This window comes from Orcinus orca, chromosome 10 (assembly GCF_937001465.1).
Source record: "Orcinus orca chromosome 10, mOrcOrc1.1, whole genome shotgun sequence".
Classification (NCBI taxonomy): Eukaryota; Metazoa; Chordata; class Mammalia; order Artiodactyla; family Delphinidae; genus Orcinus; species Orcinus orca.
Window position 1 is genome coordinate 73,957,935 of NC_064568.1, and position 19,501 is coordinate 73,977,435.

The following is a 19,501-nucleotide window of genomic DNA, read 5'->3' on the forward strand; positions in this document are numbered from 1 at the left end:
TGGCACCACAGGGCCACCACACTGCAAAGTAAGCAGGGGCCCTCTGTGTCCACACTTTGCTTTGTTGCCTCATCCTGGGCATCCTGACTCCCAAGCCCTGGCTGTTTTTTCCCTTACAGATTTTATTCCAAATGTCAGTCCTGGGTGGCACCCAGTTCCCTCCGGCCGATGTGCCCTCTCCCACCACCTGACTTCTGTAGCTTTCTCCTAGTCACCTAGTCATGGATTCAGGACGCCTGGGTCACTCCTTCCCTCCTGCGCTAAGGGCCCTGCCCAGACACAGAGCTCCACCCCTGGCACCGGGTCCCCTAGCCCGACCTACCCTGCCTCAGTGTGGGTGGGGCCAGGGGGGCCAATCAGCAGCACAGAACAACAGGCCTGCCTCTGGAGCTAGCTGGGGTGCAGCTCTGCACAGCCAGAGGGGGGCAGAGGCAGGGGAGTAGAGAGGGGCAAAGAGGAGGAGCCCGTAGGAGCTGCAGATCCTTCTAGGTCAGCTTCTAACCCAGACCCTAGAGCGTCCGTGGGGAACACGTTAGGGTCCTGGGTGCTTGTAGTGGCCGCAAGGGTCCTTTACCTCACCGTCCCCTTGTCAGCCTTACCTCGGGACGGCGCTGTGCACCACACTGCTGAGCGTGGTGGCCAGAAGAGGGACTTGGTGGCAAAGCCTTCACCATGTCAAAGGCTCCCACACGTGAGTCCCACAGTGACTGTCCAATTCCACAAACAAGTGAAACGGAGCCCTGCTGGATGATCTGCCGAAGTTGCAAGCCATCCAGCGCGTGGCAAGGTGGGCTTGAATCTCCACCCTGCCAAGGTGAAAGCACTTCTGACCACATACCCTCCGAGAAGACCCATCCCCGGAGTCCACTTTATCCCCCGGCCAGGAGGGGGATGCTCAGTCACACCCGACTCCCTCTACCCTCCTCCCCAGCCTGCCATCCTCACCCGAAGAGAGACTCCTCATGAGTCTCTCCTCATGAGACTGCCTCAGAGCGGAGGGCTCTTCCCCCCTTCCAGCCAGGAAAGCCCCTGTCCCTGTCAGCTCCCTCGCAGTCACCACACAGGCCAAGTAATCAAACTGCTGCATTTTATTCTGTAGAAAGTGCCGCCCTACATAACCCTGAGCCCGTCTCCAGGGCTACCGGAAGGTAGAGAAGCTCTGGGTGCTTGTGCAGGAGGCATAGGGCACGCCCCGGGAGCGAATCTGCAGGGTGTGGAAGGTGAGGGGTGGGTTTGGGCCCGAGGAGCCGGGGTTCAGGGACTCGGTGTGCGGCTCCATCACAGTCACGGGGACTGCGTAGGACAGCATCTGGGGCCGGTCATCCTGGCGTCTCACTGTGCCCTTGCCCAGGAGGTGCAAGACACAGGAGAGGACATCAGCACTGCTGCAGGTGGACCCCCTGCCAAGGCTGCTAACCAAGCCCCTGGGAGGACACGGGCCCTTCTGCCAAGCTTCCAGCACCTGGTATGGAGCGGGGAGGAGAAGCGATACGTCAGACGCCCAGCTTACCGTACCTCTAGCTCCCAGCCCCGGGACAGCGAGGCCGTGAGGGGCACCCCAGCCCCACTCCTCACCCACTAGAGGCTCTACAGTGAGCCAGGGACTTCAAATGTGGATCCATCTCCTCCTGTGGACTGCCCCCTGCCCCCGGCAAAGCCTCCTCACCCAACGCCCACCCCCGCCTACCCGGCAGACAAGCTGGTCGACGTGCAGGCCCTCGTCCCCGTGGGCCTTGAGGATTCGGACAATGAGGCAGTTGAGAAGGTTCCGTCTCTTCTCCAAGTTCCGGCCCTCTTCGTCCTCAGCTTTCAGGTATGTCTGGGCTGGGATGAGCCACACGTTGCCCCTCCGAGGCCTGGGTTCCTCGCTACCATCTCGAATCTTGAGCACCCCTGAAATAAGCGCTGGTCACTTGGTGGGGGGGGGCCTCGAGGAGGCTGGCCCCAGCTCAGGGCAGAGGCCCCGGGGCCCTAAGTACAGACCTCCTGGGGCATCTTTTGTCTCGTGAAGGTCCAGGGGGCCCCTTGAAGAGGTAAGAGGCCCAACTGCCTGATTCAGCATGTCTGGAGACAGCCCCGAGAGCGCCAGCAGACTCTCCACGGAGACGGCCTTAGGAAGAGAAGGGAAGCGTCAGGGCCTCCCCAGGAGGTGGAGCAGAGAGGGTGGAGGGAAAGAAAAGGAAGGACAGGTGGGAGAGAGCAGGGAGGCGTGAGGGGCTGGGCCACCTTCAGCTCATTGAGATGCAGCAGCAGCCACATCTGCACGGTGGACACATGCAGCGTCTGGTCCCCAAACTGCAGTTCAGCCCGGCCCAGCCATGTCCACTGCAGTCGCCTCTGCGGGGCCTGCTCTAGGGCAGGGTAGCTCTGACCTGAGTGTCAGGGAGGAGGAGGGAGTCAGGGGGGCTGGTGAGGACGCACCATCGGTGGAGCTTTGTCCCCGTTAATCTCTGCAGAGTCTGGGGCCCAGTGTTTCTGGACACTGTGGTTCCTGGTCTGAGCTTCCAGAGCTCAGCCCTCTCTGTGTCTGCCTCCTGAGTAAGGGGAGCCCACCCTGTGCCAGGCAGGCTGTGATCAGTGCCTTCGAGGAGTTCCCCAATTTTTAAGGGAGACAAAACCATGAAGTGAGGAAGGACTGGGGCTCTCATCAAACTGGAAACGTCTCCCCCAGGAGTGTAGGAGCTCCCTGAGGGCAGGGTCTAAGTCTCACCCCCTTTCCTTTGTCGCTGCCCAGCCCAGGATCAGCCCCCACTGGGGAGCTTAGGTTACGATGACTGACCAGGAACGAGACACCCACCACTCTCTGGTGGTCTCAGGTGCCTCCTGCCTCCATCCTCCCCACCACCCACAAAGGGAGTCCTGGCTCTTATTTTAAAGAGAGAAAAGACAACAGGCTGGGGATCTGGTGCCTGTAGCCCCACCCCGAACCTAAGCTCCTGCCCTTTTCCTCAAATCTACTCCGTGAAGGCTTCCAGCCCCAGGGGTCACCCCCAAGCCCAGGTTCTTTCCCGGTGTCCCAGCCCCCAGTTCTCTCAGCCCACTGCTCACTCTTGTTGTAGAAGTTGGAGTATCGGTTCAAGGTGCCCCTCAGGTAGGCAGGCAGGCAGGTTCTGGGGTTGAGCGTGTGGCAGATGGAGGCAGTGGGCCAGCAGCGTGGTGACAGGACGAGCACAGACACTTCTGGCATCGCCCCTTCATAGTAAAGGTCCTCGTTCTCATCCTCCTCCTCCGCCGCCTCCTCTCCCGCCCCGCCGGCCGCCGATGCTGCCCCAGCTTCCAGCTCAGCTTCCTCTCCAGTCCCTCTCTCGTGCCCCCTGCCGCTGGCCTCGTGGCTCACCTGAAGACGACGGAACACAGGGCGCCCCAAAGCCAGCGGCTCCTCTGGTCTGCCCCGTGCCTCTCTCTGTGCCTCCCACCCTCCCACTTGCTAATTCCCTTCCCCAGCGCCCACCTGTATTTTCTTCTCTGTGTCCTCCAGCTTCAGGAGCTCCTGATCGAGCCGCTGGAGCTGGTACACGTGGAACTGGCGCTGCAGCTCCTCCGAGGTGCTCAGGCTCCGCAACATCTGCTGGGGGAGGCGGTTGGGGAAGCAGGGGCCGATCTGCTCCAGCACGGCCCCCTCCAGCCAGCTCGAGCCCACGCTCAGGAGACGGTCCGCCATGTAGTGCCTGCAGCGCGCACAGCCCAGGCCGAGCCTCAGTGTGGGGGCTCGGCATGGCCCCCCGGCTCCGGGACTCCAGCCTGCTGGGAACCCGGCCTCCCAGCCCCAAGGGCTGGCCCTGCCCGTCATCCTGTGTCCCCCCACCTCCCACTCCCTTGGTCCACACTCACTGGTAGTAATGCTCGAAAGTGGTGGCTATCTCCAGGCCAGAGAAGATCAGGACGGTTTCCAGGCATCGCTGCAGTTGGGCCAGCATCTCCATCCCCCGGGCCCCACCGATCCGGCTGCCCTGGATCCGCTGGTCGATGTGCCGTGCAAACTGCTCGCTTACCTGGGCAGTGGGGAGAGCACAGGAAAACTATGAAGGAGAGAACGGAGGAGGTGAGTGGGAACAGGGGGAGGGTCTGAGGAAGGAGATATGAATGGCCAGCAGGTTCATCAACTGGTCAGCGATTTTATAAAACTCTTATAAAATCATTAACAACTGTATACATTAACAATACTAAAATGATGAAAACTGTTTTTTGTTTGTTTTTTAAAGAAGATGTTGGGGGTAGGAGTTTATTAATTAATTTATTTTTGCTGTGTTGGGTCTTCGTTTCTGTGCGAGGGCTTTCTCTAGTTGTGGCAAGTGGGGGCCACTCTTCATCGCGGTGCGCGGGCCTCTCACTATCGTGGCCTCTCTTGTTGCGGAGCACAGGCTCCAGACACGCAGGCTCAATAGTTGTGGCTCACGGGCCTAGTTGCTCTGCGGCATGTGGGATCCTCCCAGACCAGGGCTCGAACCCGTGTCCCCTGCATTAGCAGGCAGATTCTCAACCACTGTGCCACCAGGGAAGCCCTGAAAACTGTTTTTTTCACATTTAGCATGTCTAAAATCAAACCAACAATAGTAACTCAATGCAAGGAGACACAAGTACACCTCAGAGATATGGCGGGTTTGCCACCGCAATAAAGCAAGTCACGCAAATTTTCTGGTTTCCCAGCGCATACAAAAGGATGTTTACATTATACCATAGTGTATTAAGTGTGCAATAGCATTACGCCTAAAAAACAGCGTACATACCTTAATTAAACAATACTTTATTGCCAAGAAATGCTGACCATCACCTGACAACACAGGGTTGCCACAAACCTTCAATTTGCCAAAAAATGCATTATTTGCAAAGCACAATAAAGCGAAGAGCAATAAAAGGAGGTATTCCTGTAAGTTATGTGCACAAAGATGGTCACACCACGTTGTTACAGCCATGCTTCTGGCTCCCACTTCGCTGTTCTCTGCTTACCAGGGCACTCTGCTTAACTGTGCATCTTCTCTAGGAGACTGTAAACTTTGAGGGAAGGGATTTCGTCTATCTTCAGCTCTTATCTCAGTGCCTGACACATTGTAAGTGCCTATTAAATATTTGTGGAATGACAGGAATGGTGGAGTAAATTATAGTATTGATACATCTATTGGATGGAATTTATACCAAAATTTGAAGACAAACAGCAACACTGAAAATGGCTTTTCATGTAAGGGTCAAAAGAAAACAGGATAAAGCATTTTAGCTACTTGTGAATAAACTATGTGAAATCAAGCACACAAGTAGAAGAAAGTATGCCGAGATGTATTAGGATGGTACAAAGCGGGTCATTTCTTTCTTTTACCTTCCTTTTTTTTTTTGCGGGGGGTGGGGGGGGGCTGTGGGCATGGCTTATAGGAACTTAGTTACCCGACCAGGGATGGAACCTGGGCCCACAGCAGTGAAAGCGCAGAGTCCTAACCACTGGACCACCAGGGTATTCCTGTTTTTTTGAATTTTTGATAACATGGTTCTATATTAGTATTGTACATGCTCCTTGTTGCGTGGGAATGGAAGGGTGGGCCATTCTGAGAAGGGGAAGGGAGAGTTTCGGGGGAGAGGCCCCAGGGGAGGGGCGGATGGGAGGCTTACGTGGGCAGCTCTGAGGAAAGGGAGCTTCAGCAGGGCACCAGCACAGCCGTTCTGCAGCGCCAGCAAGAAGGCTGCCCGTGGCCCAAACAGCTCGGAGCTTGACTTCTGCAGATTACTGAAGTGTTCGCAGTAGCGGGGCACAAAGTCATCATCCCGCCAGTGTGAGGTCAGAAAACTGCTGACCTGGAGAGTGGGAAGGGGCGGCAGTGTGAAAGGCAACCCAACAAACCAACGGCACGGTTCCGCCCTCCCGCCCCTCCCCCCCTCCGCCGCTCCTGCCCACCTGCTCCTCCACCACTGCCCGCCAGCAGCGGGTCAGGTTTCTCATGATGCTGCCAGGAAGCCCCCGGGTGGCCAGGGAGCTCCAGTCATGGCTTCTGTTTCTGCCCTCTGTGGAGACAGGGGAAGGGGCAGAGGCAAGGCGGTGGCAGCCCTCAGCTCCTGGGTCCCCATTCGAGGGTGAGCCTGGGGTTCTTTCCTGACATTCTGCCACCCAAAATGATGCTCCCAGCTGGGGGTGACACAAACCAGAAGATGAACAGCTTGAGCATGCAGGGAGCGGGGGGTGAGGAGGGACAGACACCTGTAGTATGTGAGTTGGGGGAGGGAAGGCCCCCAACCGAGCTCTCGCCTGAGCCCCCAGCACTCACTGGGCCGAGGAGCGGCCACCACCGGAGGGGCTGCCTCGCAGGGCTCCACATGCACCAGCAGGTGGGTGAGGCGGCGCACTCGTGAGGAGAAAGCTGCTGCGCGGCTCTGCGGGTTGTGGGCAGCCTCCCGACACTCCAGGTACTGGTCTAGCAACCAGCCCAGGGGGCTGACACCATCCTCATCTGGAGGTGGGGGAAAAACAAGCCAAGGCAGGGCATGTCTCCAGGGCAGTGGGGAAGCTGGGCTGGACAGCAGTGCCAAGAAAGAGCAGCAGGACAGAGCGATATGGCAAGGGAGGTAGCAAGGTCCCTCCTGACCATGTGGTGTCAGCTGGCAGCCAGGAGACACGGGAAAGGAGCGGCTCCTGGGCTGTGAAGAGGGGGCTTGGGGGTACTGAATGAACGCAGGTATCCATAGGGCCAAGAGCATAACCCAGGTGGCTCTAGGCCAGAGCAAGAAGGGGCTGATGAGCAGGGCCGAGCAACGGGATAGTAAAGGGGCCAGGGGCAGGGACAGTTACCGGGGGAGGTGATGTTCTGCACCAGGGGGCTGACCAGGGCCTCCCAGCAGGTCTTGCCCAGTGCTCGGGCAGCTTCACTGTCTGGGAGGAAGCGATCGGCAAAATTCTGCTCCTGACGTAGAGCCCCGTTGAGTCTGGGGAGAAGAGTGGGGAGGAAGGTGTTGGGGGCTGGAGGCCTAAGTGACTCCTTAGGCCTAAGAGTCCACCAGCCTAAGATCGCCAGCTACCCCTCTCACGCACACAGGTACTCACGCACTCACACACACCTAGAGCTCAGGTGCAGGAGGCTCCTGCGGTCCTCCGCAATGTCCTGGCTCCAAGCCTGCGCCCTGACCATGTAGAAGAGGCGTGTGTGGCGACACAGCTGCTCCCGGAACACCGGCCAGAACGTGGGCTTGGGGCCCAGGACCTCTAATCCCCGAATGCGCGTGTCGATGCCGCCCTGCAATGTGCAAAGGCCCATTTCCGCCGGCCCCATACTCTCCTCAGGAGGGGCTGGAGAGGTGGCCCAAGATCTGCAACGGTTACAGGCCGCAGAGCCTCCTGCCCACGGCTGCCCCCCTCCCCCGGCCCCACCTGCTGGCAGCGCTTTATGCGGATCTGGATGACTGGCCAGAAGCGGTTCAGGTTCTCCAGGAGGACCACCCGGCTGGCGGACGGCATCACGTTCACCTGGTGGCAAGGGGGTGGCAGGCAGAGAGCGCCGTCATGCGTGTGGATGGGAGTGCTAAAAGAACCCTAGTCTGCTCCTGTTGCCTGCTGTGTCCCTCCCTCCCCCAGCCCTGGGGGGGTCCTGACCGAGGGGTCCTAATGCCACCCTCACTGCTCAGGGCCTGATGCTGCCACACGGGCACAGGGATGGATTTTATCTACTATGGGGCTCAAAGCAGGGAGGAATATAGGCATTTTGGGGTCTGGGCAGGAGGGTGGATCCCTTGAGGGGTGGCCTAATGGCACAGGGGTCCCTACCGAGTTGAGTTCCGTGTTAAGGGAGGTGGCGCTGTCGCCCCCGAACACCACCACCCTGGCCGGCATGTAGCTTGAGTCTTCGCCAGCCACCAGCAGAGCCAGCTGCCTGGGAGCAGGGCAGAGGGACCAGTCGGAACCGGATCCAGTCGTGTTCTCACAGACACAGCCGAGGGGACTCCGGTCACCTTCAGGGGGGTGTGGGTGCTTCCCCAAGACAAACGGCAGGGAAGTCACAGGACAGCGTGGGTGTGTTTCTAGGCACAGGCGTGGAGCACGTTACCTGACGAGGACGCCCTGTTGCATGTGTAGGGTGATGTAGTGGGAGCCGGTGCTGCCGCTGGACTCCCAGTAGGTCTTGGGGTTGCGGTCCGTCAGCTTGCTGGCCCGGTGCGGGTTGGAGGACACCTCCACCTTCTCCCAGCACTTGTCCTCCTTCACCTCCACGCTGGAGCCTGTGGGCAGGTGGGAAGGGGTGGCGGTCACAGCCCTGGCAGGTGTGGAGGGAAAACACACGGAGGTGTGGGGACGCGGGGTGACGGGGGGACAGGCACGAACCCTGGCACAGGTATCTGAGGAACACGTCAAAGAAGGGGATGTTGATGGGGCGGTGCGTTCGTCTGTGGTCTTCGATCTGGCCCAGCACCATCTGCAGCCCGGACATCGGAGAGAAGGGGTGCGGGGAGGGGGCAGGAACATGGAAACGCACGTGGAGGAAAAACCCCAGCAGCAGCGGGACTAACTCCGTAACACTGGCAGAGCAGGAGCAGCTGGGAAAGCGGGGCCAGGAACAAACGCCCCCAGATTCACCTGCCTTCCAACTTCAGGAACACAGCCCCTTCCCCTGCCACTGCTTGGGTGTCATACTCTTACCCAGCTGTGAACCCAAAGGCTTCCCCCTGCCCTCCCTCCTGACCTGGATACAGCCTCCCAGGATGTTGGTGGTGAGTTTCCGGTACAGGTGCGCATGCTTCTCACACTTGAACACCATGTCTCGCAGCTCCTGAGCCAGCTCCAGCTTTCCCAGGTGCTTTTCCAGGGCTTTGGAGATGGCATCTCGGGCTCCCAGCTGATTCAGCACCACGGCATAGTCCCTGCTCACCGAGGCCAGGTGGTGCAGGAAGAGGATCAGCTCCTGGAGCACCTGAGAAGGAGGCACGGGGAGGTGAATAAAGGGGACAGACCACAAGCGTCTTCAGTAGTACTGACTACACACCTACTGTGTGCTGGGTGCCAGGGCTACTGCAGTTCACAGAGTGAGGAAGTAAAAAGACAAGGATGAAGAGACATGAGGGCTCGGTGGAATTAGAGAACCAAACAAACTGCAATGGAAAAGCCAAGAGGTGCCCTGGACCCTGGGGGTCTTGACTACTGATTACGCTGGCAATAGGTGCAGGGGGCATCCCCGGTTGTTTCTTTTCAGGCCCAGCTGTCCCAAGAACCAGCTGTGGGGCTGTGTTATGAGATGCTCAGCCCCCAAGCACAGACACGTGACAGCAAAGAGGGGGCCGAGAGGGACCAGATGTATGTGTGGACACTCAGTAAGCCCACCACAGAGCTAAAATCTGGGTAGCCGCCAAAGGTGTGTGCTGCAGACACCCGCTGCCTCCATGACCCTAGTTCTCTGACCGCTTCCCAAGCCTTCTGTGCTCAGGAGCGCTCTGTGGCAGGGGACTCTGGGATGTGGTGGTCCCCTCTGCCTCCTTCACCCCCCTTTCCTTCACAGGCCCAGCCAAACAGGAGCCACTGAGGCTCTTAATGTAATATAGATATCATCCTTTATGTAACAAAGGATATGGCAAATAAGATCGCCCATTTGGGTTATATCTGTAAAATAAAATACAGGAAAGATACATAAATTAATACAAATGGTTACCGTTTGTAAGGGGCATGTGGGTGGCATTGGGAGGACAGGGACTCAGGTGGGAGTGAGAATTTTGTTTCTATCTTGTTATATTGTTTTGATTTGTGAACTGTGTGAACGTACGACCTATTTTTAAAACTACAATTCAATTTTAAAAATGAAACCCAAACCAAGAGCACAAAGTCTCCATGGTGCCCTCTCGAGCCCTGCCCGGGGGTCTGCCTTGCCAGAAGCTGCCTGGTATCCTCCCCCTCTCAGCATCTCCTCAGGGCAGGGCAGGGGTACCTCTCGGTCAGTGTCTGGGGACCGCAGGCAGGCCATGCAGGCGTCCATGGCCTCATGCCAGGGGAGCAGCAATGCCTCGGGAAAGTCCACCAGCCGCATCAGGATTCTGGGGAGCAGGGGGCAGTAGGAGAGAAATGTGCAGCCTGCCTCAGAGACCCCTCTGCCCAGCAGCGCCCCTCACCACCCCCTCACCTCAGAACGGCCAGGTGCAGGGCCTTGTTGGCCACGGGAGTGTCAAGGCTCCGCATCAGCGCGAGGAAGGGCTGGGGCTGCCGCTGCAGTTGCAGCAGGAGTGGCTTGACCTCGCTCTCCCAGGGCCCCTCTGAGCTGAGAGCTTGCTCCAGATCCAGGAAGATTTTCCCAGCCAGACCGTAACCCTCCACCAGATGCTGCAGGGGAGTGTTGGGGCACTGAGTCGGGGCTTCTTTTGCTACAGGAAAGGGGAAGTCACAAGAGTTGGCCATTGTTAGTGACGTGAAAGATCATAAAAGGAGAGACATTCATAACTCTCAACTCTTGTTTCCTCATTTCTCCCAAAAATATTTTACATTTCTTCCCCCTAAACGCCAGGTTTTGGGGATCTCATAGCATCTCTTAATGTACTTTTTTTTTTTTTTTTTGCGGTACGCAGGCCTCTCACTGTTGTGGCCTCTCCCGTCGCGGAGCACAGGCTCCGGACGCGCAGGCTCAGTGGCCATGGCTCACGGGCCTAGCCGCTTCACGGCATGTGGGATCTTCCCGGACCGGGGCACGAACCCGTGTCCCCTGCATCAGCAGGCGGACTCTCAGCCAGTGCGCCACCAGGGAAGCCCTCTTAATGTACTTTTAAGACAGCTTCATGACAAACTTTTGATTTTGTATTCTCAAAATAGCAAAGGAGCTTCCTATCTGCAAATAGCAGAGCATTTCCCTATATCTAGAAGCATGCAATAATGTGTTTTTCTCTACAATAGAAAAAATTCAATGTGAGGGCTTTCAAGGCTTCAAATTTCTTGCAATGTTCTAACTTGACACTCTCCTTCATACTTTGGAGGGAGGACAATGTCTGCTTCTCCATTCACTGCTTATCTCGAAATTTCAGACTCTTCCTAAAGTGCCATCTCTTCCAGACAGGATTTGCACAAAAACCAGCACACACGTCTCTCCCGGGCTAATGCCCTCCCAGAGGTCAGTGTGCAGAGCTGCTGTCTGTTTGGCACCCCACCTTCCACTCTGGCTGCATCTGCTGATTCCTGAGGCTGGGCCTGGGCTTCCAGCAGGGATGGGTAGGCCAGCTGCCCTGCCAGGGCCTCGAGCCCGTATTTCCTGTAGACATGGCAGTTGAGCAGATCCCTGAGAGCGCTGTCATCGAGTCGCTGTGGCAGAGCCAGCAGCAGGTCCTGGGCCAACTCCATGGGCACGGCCAGCTCGGCCAGGATCTCGTCATCCAGAATCTGTCATCGGGGAGAAGCTCTCACTGCAGGCGGCTCTGCCGGCACAGAGGCTCCAGAGGCACTTGCCAGGGGAAAGGAGTTCTGCATACACCTTCTCCATCCCCAGTCTCTCATGGGGGCTCCTCCCAAACAGCTCGCCAACATCTCCAAACATCCTAGACCCCTCCCCTGCAGCCCTTATGCTATCACCCTCCACTTCCCATCCCGAGTCTTCCAAATGCTCTGTCACAGTCCAGCCCTCCAACATCTGTGTGTCTCTGGGCAGCTCTACCTCCCCATCAAGGTTCTCCTGGAGGATCTGGAGAACCTCCTGATGGTCGGGTCCATCCAGCTTCTTGATGAAGAAGAGGAGCTCCCACCACTCGGCCTGGCTCAGGTGTTCACTCTCCTCAGCGTCCTCATCCTCAGGCAGCACGCAGGGCACGGCGTAGAGCTCTGCCATGGGCTTCCACCGCCAGGAGGGCAAGGCTGTGGAAATGAGAGGGGCACAGGGACGTCACTGCCCGCCCAGCCAGACCGCCGCTCCTCTGCACAGAGCTGATCCCTGCTTCCCCTCTGGGCTCACCTACACCCACAGGTCCACTGACCGCTGCCCCCTGGTACTCATCAGCCTCAACCACGTCTTCGATGTCTTCTTCAAAGCCCAGAATCTCCACCATGTGCCAGTGTACCCAATAGGTGCGGCCTGTTGACTCCCACAACACCTGGGGGACATGGGAAAAAAGAGAGCGAAGGGGAAGAGAGCTCACCTAATGACCGGCTGTGGCCCGATGATGGGGACACACAGCCCTCACAGCACTCAGGGTGACCACCTGGCCAGGTGTGGAAAAACCTCTAAAGAGCAAAACCTGTGGTATATGGAGAACACGTACACGCACACAAAGAATGCCTTCCCCAAACGGGAACAGGCTCTCTCCCCTCACCTATCCTTGGTGGCTTATGCCCCACACTTCCTCCTGGCCTTAACCACACTGTCTTCCTGAACTTGACCTTTGGGATGGTCTTGCTGTATCAGTCTTCTTCCTGGGAGTGAGTCCTCCTGACCTCAGAGTCTCCTAAAGGCAGATTTTCTCAGCCCTCCAAACGGCTCCCCTCTCAATGGCTGACCCCCTTTTACCATACCCAGCTTACTGAGGGTTTTCGCTTTGAGTGGCCCGCCAGAGGCCCCAGCTTGAAGCCCCAGCTATGCCCCACCCAAGACAGACCCCCAACGGTGGCCCGCCACCGCGCTCTGCTCACCTGCACAGGGGGCACGCCACTGTTGCTCTGCCGGAACTCGCCCTCGTCCCCAGCACTGATCTCCTCGTAATCGTCCAGCATCCGCACTCGCATGCCCGGCTGCAGCGCGTCCCGCACGTACAAGGCATAGGTATTGCCACTTGCGAACTCAGAGCGAGGGCGAAACCGCCTTGACCTCCTAAGGGAGGGCAGGGCCTGGGCGGGTGGGTGCCCCGGGCCTGCATCTGCCAGCTGGGGCTGGAAGATGGAACAGGAGGGCCGTGCCGAGGGCCCCTGTCTGCTCGAGGCCCAGTCCCAGCGCATGGCCTGTACCAGCTCCGAGATCAGGGTGCCCATGGCCATGCTGAACTCCAGCTCCAGCCGACCCCTCTCCCCACTCAACTCCTCGGGAGTGGAGCTCTGGGCTCCTGGTTCCACAGCACTGTCATTCAACTGATCCAGGAGGGAGGTGACGTGCAAATAGCGCTTCACCAGGGAGAAGAGCAGCCTTCCTGGGACCTGTAGGACACAATCTTTGGCCTATGTCCCCCTTGCTCCAGCTTTAGTGCCTCTTTCCACACTGTCCTCTGTGGACAGGTGCAAAGGCCTGATCCCTAGATTTTGTCCACAGCCACCTCCCAACACTCCGCACAGAATACCTGTGGCAGCTGAATGCCCTCGAAAGACATGGGATGTTCAGAGAGCGTGGCCTGTGCAAACAGTGCCAGCAGAGCACAGCGGCTGTCAAAATCCAGGTGTTTCTCAATGGCCTCCTGCTGGCTCAGTGACAGAAGGATCTGGGTCCGGGTCCCTGTAACCCACAACCCAATCAGTAACAGCTCCCTAACCTTGCCCTTCCCAGGCATCTCTCTTAGACGCTCTACTCTCTCACTCCTTCTGCTGCCACACACTAAGAATGACATGATTTGCTGATTTGCTTCAAAAGCCAAAACTTACTATCTTATCCTATCCTATTACTGTCTCATATGCAATAGTCTAATAGTCTAAAGTCTTCCTCTGCATAGAAAGACAATTAATAGGAAGTTCTTGAGGATTCAGTCTCCCCTTTCTGCCGAGATGCCCACACTCACCATCCCACCTCCTTTTCTTCCAATCCTAAGACAAGGGCAACAGAATCATTTACGTACTGATGAGATCAGAGGCTTCTGTCACAGGGACCTGTGAGACGCTAAGCTGACCCAGTCCCTGTCCTGCTCCCCTTTCCTCCCCACACTGCCCCTCACCAGCATCATGGGAAGCCAGGGCTTGTATCATCCGGCCTGCGCTCCAGCGAATTTGATAATCGGGACTACTGAGCATGTGCATGAGCAAGTCCAGGACCCTTGGGTCTTTGAAGACGCCCGTGAGGGGCTCAATGCTGGCGTAGGCGCTGAGCACATGGACAGTGTGAAGCAGAGGGGCGGGAGGAATGGTGCCCTCACATTCCTCCAGCTGCCGAAGTGCCCTCTGAATCAGAGACTTCACATCGGTTTCCATCTCCCCCAGCACAGATTTGTCCAGGGCTCCAGCCTCCCCTGCTGTCTCCTGGGAGGGCCCGATGACCTGGCCATCTTCGCCCAGCATCTTGTGGCAGTTGGCATAGATCTCGTCATTGGACATCCACAGCAGGATGTGCTCAGCCTTGCAGTCCACTTGGTTAGAACCCCCTTCCCCGTCATCCCCACGCCGGAGGATGAGCCAGCGGATCTGGTACTCAGGATGCCCATCATGGCCCACTCGCTGGCGTATCAGCTCATCAGGATAGGCATGCAAGCCGGGCCCCAAGGGCACCCTGAATTCCCTGTAGCGGAGTTCCCCCACCATCCTGGCACCTGGCAACACAAGGAAAAGAGAATAGGCAAGCTAGAGTGAGAGGGGAGGTCAGAAAATCAAGGACACCCAGAAGTTGGGACAGCAAATGTGGCAACAGCTGTCGGGCTGGGTGGGGTAAAGCAGGGCCCAGGAGTTGCCTGCTGCATGCTGGGTGGGGCCAGGCCTACGCAGAGGAACACTGGGGTGTTTGTTCTGAAAGAACTCAAAATTTGGGGGCTAAAAGGAGGCTCCAAGGCCCTGCATGCAGCATGGAGCGAGTTGGTTTGGAGCAGAGGAAAGGGGACAGTGGAGGCAGGGCAGCCTTAGAATTAAAGTGAATCCCAGGGCCCTGGGACAGGCGCCAGCAGACCTGAGAAGGGGGTATGCGAAGCCCAGAGGGGTGGGTGTGTTTTGGGGAGTTGGGGATCGAGACCCCGAGTGAGTATGGGAAGGGGTGCTAGCTCCAATGACTGAAGCATCGGAGAGTGAGTCTGCAGGGGCAAAAGACCCAGAGACCTGGTGGTGGAGTGAGGGTGCAGGGCGCGACGGGCTGGGAGAAGGGGCTGCTGGTAGGCTGGAGGCGCCCAAGATTGGAGGCGCTTAAGCAGCAAGGCCAGTGGGGGCGACGTGAGGCCCCGAACAGGGTGCACAGGAGACCCGATGGGTGAGGGGCGCGAGGCTTGTAGGACCCGGTCGAAGACAGGAGAAGCCAGGGGCGCGCGGCAAGGTGCGGGGGAGGGGGCTAGGCCAGATAAACAAGAATCCCGAGGCGCGGCGGAATCGGGGGCGCGAGGCCCGGTGGGCGAGTGGGCGGAGGAAAACCCGGACTCGGGGCGGGGGGCCGCGGCGGGGCTGTGGCCACCTCAGAAGTCGATGGGGGTCCCGGCGTGAGGCCTGTCCTTCGCCGAGCTAAGGACGCGGCGCAGACTATGGCGGCAGCGCTGGTGGAGATTTGGGCCCCGCCTGGGCCCCCCGAAGGGGTCGAGGCGTAGAGGCGGGAGGGGGCGTGTTTCCGCAGGCCAGGCGGCCGCAGGGGGCGTGGCGCGCGGGATCGAACGCCCTGGGGGCGTGGCGCTGTCAGCTCCCGGCCTCCGCGCAGGTCTGCGGCCTCCGAAGCCTGGCAGGGCGGGGCCTGTCCCCAACCAGCGGCGCCGCCCGCCTAGCTCTGGGGGCCCGTCGCCCGCCCGCCCGGAGCCGCCGCTCATTTCCGCCAGGCTCAGCGGAAAGCTAGGGGCCCTGGGAGAGCGCCGGGGCGGAGCCGCCGGTGCCACCTCGGCGACGCGCGGCACCTCCGCCTCCGCCCTTTCCGTCTCCCTCCTCCTGGCACCGGAAGCGCCTTCCCCGCTTCCCAAAGTCAGAATTGGAAAAGACTTTGGAGGTCACTTATTCCCCCCTCCTCCATTACATATAAAGGCACGGAGCAAGGTGGGGCGGGGGCACTGGAAATGAGAGGGGAACGGCCCGGTTTTGCCCCATACTTTCCTTTCCTTTCTCCTTCCGCCAACGGTTGTTTGCTTCTGTCCCCGCGGCCCACCCCCCCCATCATGTACCTCCTCCCTCCCACAAAAACCAGAAACAGATAAAAATGGGGGCCATTTTATTAGAGTCCAGGGATATCAGCTTTGGGCAGCAGCTGAGGGCAGCTTCACGTAACTCTTCATGGGGGGCAGTGGCCGGATCTTTCGGCCAGCCCAGCCCCCCTTGCGGTGCCATCGCCCACTGTTGGGCCTCTTTCCCAGCCAGCGGTTCCGCCCAGCTTTGCCGATGACCCGTTTGTTATGATCAACGTTGGATACTCGGCCCACTGTTGCTATGCACGTTTCCAGCACCTGACAGAGAAAGCAGATGGAGGGGAATGCACCGTGGGGGGAAAGAGCCTGACATTGTTGAGGGCATGGACTCTTGGGAGACTTCTTACACTCAAGGAGAGAAAGGAGAGGAGAGGGGGAAAGCACAACATAATTGAACCTGAGTGCAAGTCCTACAGTAGTTGAAAACAGAAGGCACTGTCCCCTACTCCATCATGGTGCCAGCCTGACAAGGCACGCCTAGTCACATGGCAGAAAAGGAAAGACCCAGCTCGAGGCAGTTCTCAACATAAAACACCTGGGAGCTATCCTGGACAGGTTAGGTACATTCCAAAAATTCCTCCCTCGCTGATCCCTCCCACCTGCACCCCACACACACCTGCATCTGCCTCTTAGAGGGCAGCTGGATGATGGCTGTCCCATTCACCTTCCGTAGCAGCACACCACAGCTCCCTGGGAAAGGGAGAAACAGCTTTGCAACCCTCCACAGAGCAGGAGGTGGGGGGCAGATTTCCAAGGGGCCACACCCCACACACTCTGAGGAGGAGAAACACTGAAGCAGGATGCATGTAAGGTTTTAGGTCAAAACACAAGCACCTCTTCAGCCTTGTTTTTCCTTCTTTTTCTCTGCCATTGGACCAGATGTGGGCCCATGGGTTCAGAGAGTTGCAACCTCAGGTACCCCTTGGCCTTCCAAACTGTAAGATCCCAAGCAGCTCCTTTCTTCATACCTGCGGCTCGGATATACTGGGCCCCCCGGCCTGGCTCACTCTCCACATTGTTGATGAGGGTCCCCACTGGCAAGGCCCCAAGAGGGTATGCATCCCCTTCCCGAGCAGCAACTAAAAGACAGAATTTCATCAGCACCAGAACCCTTGCAGCCTCCCAGGCCACACACATCTGGCAGCCATCTCTCACCTGCCATTCGGCCTATGTGGTCAGAGTTCAGGATTGTATCTCCAGCTTGCATGTTTTCTGTGGCAATGATCCAGCGTTTCCGGTTGCCCCCAGCAACCAGAGCTATGTCTGCTGACCTGTTCAGAGTGAGGCACAGGTAAGCAGACCATCTAGGCAGCCTCACATCTCCTGAAAAGCCACAGAGCAGTCATTCAGCCATATCACCACCTCACATCCCAAACTTGCCTACAGGGATCATAGCGGACAGTGATGACCTTCTCCTCAAAGGGTCCTGGCTTGGATTGCTGCTCAGGCCGGAACCGCAGAAAGTCAATCATTCGATAACGTTGCTTGTGGCCCCCACCAATACCGTGCACTTGGATTCGGCCTGTGGTCAGGACAGTGCAGGGACATGACCCCAGTCAGACGAGTCAGTTCCCAGCATTGGGAACAGACCCATCCTAGGCAGAGAGCAGCGCTCCCCAACATTATGACACAAGCAGAAAATGATAAAAATTTGCACAGCACAATGGGGTCAGGGTGAACACCTACATGGAGCTTGGTAAAAACATAATTATGATATTGAAATTGTATAAAACATCCAGATAAAATCTCTACAAATTACTGAATTCAGTAAGTTTACTGAGAGCCATGTAACTCGTGTTCAATTTCAACTATTGTCAATTTTTGAAGGGTGTGAAGAGAAATGTCATATAACTTCCTGAGTATGTCCAGTTTTCTTCAACTACCTACATTATCTTTAGAAGCACAGACCACTTGTTTATTGCTTTGTATTCTACTCTCTCACTCTTACACACATACTACATGCAGAAGGAGTCCAATAAATGCTTTTTAATTACATTCCTCTGCCTGTATCAAAATACAGGCCTAGGATCCTACCATGTTTTTGCCCTTTACTGCTGAAATCTTCTTGTCCTTGCTCCCACCTGTGTGGTTTCGGCCCCCAGACTTCCTCATCTTCACTGGCATAACGGTATACTTGGTACGACTCTTCCAGGACACAAACTTAGCACTAAGGGCCACAGAGGTAAGGACTGGGCGGCAGGGAAGCAACATCGAGGGAGAGGGCAGCGGAAGGAGGACATTGTTTGTCACCTAGAGATAAACAGAAATCTCTTTCACTTGAAAGCTAATTGAAGGAAAAGCTTCAGAGAACCAAGGGAGAGGGCACAAAGTTTAGCTTGTAGCCTCCTTCCTCCTGGAAGTCCCAGACCAGCTATCCAAAAACTCCACCCATCACAGCTTGCACAAATACCAGTTCGGAATGTTCATCTAGGTGTATGTGTGTTGTTTACCTCTCCTCATCTGATCCTCTCACCTCTCAAGTATTTCTTCAATGGAATGTTCTCCCCTTGGTGCATCTTCTTCCAAATTTGGCTCAAAACTCTTCTCTAAGAAACTTTTCCTTCCCTAAACAACTCCCTTCTCCAGGGCTGGTAACTTCCATACACCCATGTACCACCATTGGCATCAATACCTTCTGCCCATTTTGCTGCATGTTTCTGAGAGTTTTTCAGATATGAATGGAGGGGAGAGATCATTTATGTCTTGTTCCCTGCTGAATTCCCAGGCTGGTTTGGTTTTGAATTTTAAGTATGCATCTGCCAAACTCTACCATAAGTCTGAAAGGTCCGGGGAGGTAAGACTTAACTTCTCTTTTCTGTAACTCACCAGTCGCCCGCTAGGAACCTTGAGATATCTTCATGTTAGGCTCCTATTCTTGGTATCTTGCCCTGAATTCTCTAATCTCAGTAGTAACTCATCCTTAATGGTTATAATAATGGTTAAGGAGCCTAGGCTTTGAAGCCAGATTACCTAGCTCCAATGGTTGGTGTATGACCTTCGACTACTGATGTTTTCTCATATGTAAAATGGGAATATAATAACTAATTTGTAAAGTGATTGAAAGGAATTCATTTATTTAAAACGTCTATTACTTATGCTTGGCTTATGAGAGACAATAAATGTTAATTATTATTGAAACCTGTACATTTGTCTGTAAAGCACTTTCACCTCCAGTATCTTGTCTGAGGAATCCAGGGACCCTGTGAGATAGCAACACTTACAGAGGAGAAAGCTGAGGTTGAGAGTGACTTATCCAAGGTCACAGGCCGGCGTGACTCCTAACCAGACTCACATCCCCCACCTCGCTTCTCCTGGAGCCCCCTCTCCGGCTGCCCGAACGGAAACAGCCACATTCCCGGGTAAGGTGGATTACCTGGGTGGCCAGGAGCAGGCTTGGGCCGGGGACGGCTGCAATCCGGGGCGTCAGGCTCAGAGAGCCAAGAGCGCGGGTCAGTGCCCGCAGGGCCATGAGTTGGGCCAGGCTCGGCTGGGCTCAGCACGCCACCATTACCTGTAGCCAGGCCGTCTGGTGCTACTGGATGACTCTAACAGGTCCCCGTTCTGTCGCTCCTTAATGACGTAA

At 56.8% G+C, this 19,501-nt stretch overlaps 2 protein-coding genes across 3 annotated transcripts; both read right to left on the reverse strand.

The window, feature by feature from the left end:
• Positions 1–1,070: 1,070 nt before the first annotated feature.
• On the reverse strand, positions 1,071–15,630 carry CUL7 (cullin 7). Of its 2 annotated transcripts, XM_033423982.2 has the most exons (26): positions 15,210–15,625; positions 13,780–14,367; positions 13,195–13,346; positions 12,557–13,054; positions 11,883–12,021; positions 11,589–11,785; positions 11,089–11,317; positions 10,077–10,314; positions 9,885–9,990; positions 8,652–8,879; positions 8,294–8,384; positions 8,019–8,190; positions 7,739–7,844; positions 7,346–7,441; positions 7,036–7,211; positions 6,770–6,903; positions 6,249–6,431; positions 5,882–5,988; positions 5,599–5,781; positions 3,832–3,992; positions 3,452–3,668; positions 3,049–3,337; positions 2,227–2,372; positions 1,984–2,110; positions 1,688–1,893; positions 1,071–1,462 (listed from the first exon to the last, which is right to left on the reverse strand). In XM_033423982.2, exons 2-26 carry the CDS (start codon positions 14,357–14,359, stop codon positions 1,139–1,141), a joined length of 5,085 nt encoding a protein of 1,694 aa, XP_033279873.2. In that variant the 5' UTR covers positions 14,360–14,367; positions 15,210–15,625; the 3' UTR covers positions 1,071–1,138. The 2 variants fall into 2 exon arrangements, with proteins under 2 accessions (XP_033279873.2, XP_033279874.2); XM_033423983.2 differs by lacking the exons at positions 1,071–1,462; positions 1,688–1,893; positions 1,984–2,110 and having other exon boundaries at positions 2,232–2,372; positions 3,049–3,192; positions 15,210–15,630.
• Positions 15,631–15,927: 297 nt separating this feature from the next.
• Positions 15,928–19,488, reverse strand: MRPL2 (mitochondrial ribosomal protein L2). Its single transcript, XM_004267578.4, has 7 exons — positions 19,292–19,488; positions 18,000–18,168; positions 17,299–17,440; positions 17,074–17,189; positions 16,887–16,997; positions 16,535–16,608; positions 15,928–16,176 (listed from the first exon to the last, which is right to left on the reverse strand). The coding sequence occupies exons 1-7, from the start codon at positions 19,385–19,387 to the stop codon at positions 15,964–15,966; spliced, it is 921 nt and encodes a 306-aa protein (XP_004267626.1). The 5' UTR covers positions 19,388–19,488; the 3' UTR covers positions 15,928–15,963.
• Between the last annotated feature and the right edge of the window lie 13 nt (positions 19,489–19,501).

What these genes read in the sequence shown, in the direction of transcription:
- CUL7 (XM_033423982.2), bottom strand. Translation starts at nt 14,359, where the DNA reads ATGGTGGGGGAACTCCGCTACAGGGAATTCAGGGTGCCCTTGGGGCCC. An exon ending in ACACAGAGAAGAAAATACAG is followed by an intron (nt 3,338 to 3,451) that starts GTGGGCGCTGGG and finishes CGTCGTCTTCAG; the next exon opens with GTGAGCCACGAGGCCAGCGG. An exon ending in GACAAAAGATGCCCCAGGAG is followed by an intron (nt 1,894 to 1,983) that starts GTCTGTACTTAG and finishes CGCTTATTTCAG; the next exon opens with GGGTGCTCAAGATTCGAGAT.
- MRPL2 (XM_004267578.4), bottom strand. Translation starts at nt 19,387, where the DNA reads ATGGCCCTGCGGGCACTGACCCGCGCTCTTGGCTCTCTGAGCCTGACG. An exon ending in GCCTGCTCCTGGCCACCCAG is followed by an intron (nt 18,169 to 19,291) that starts GTAATCCACCTT and finishes GTTTATCTCTAG; the next exon opens with GTGACAAACAATGTCCTCCT. An exon ending in CCACATAGGCCGAATGGCAG is followed by an intron (nt 16,998 to 17,073) that starts GTGAGAGATGGC and finishes TCTGTCTTTTAG; the next exon opens with TTGCTGCTCGGGAAGGGGAT.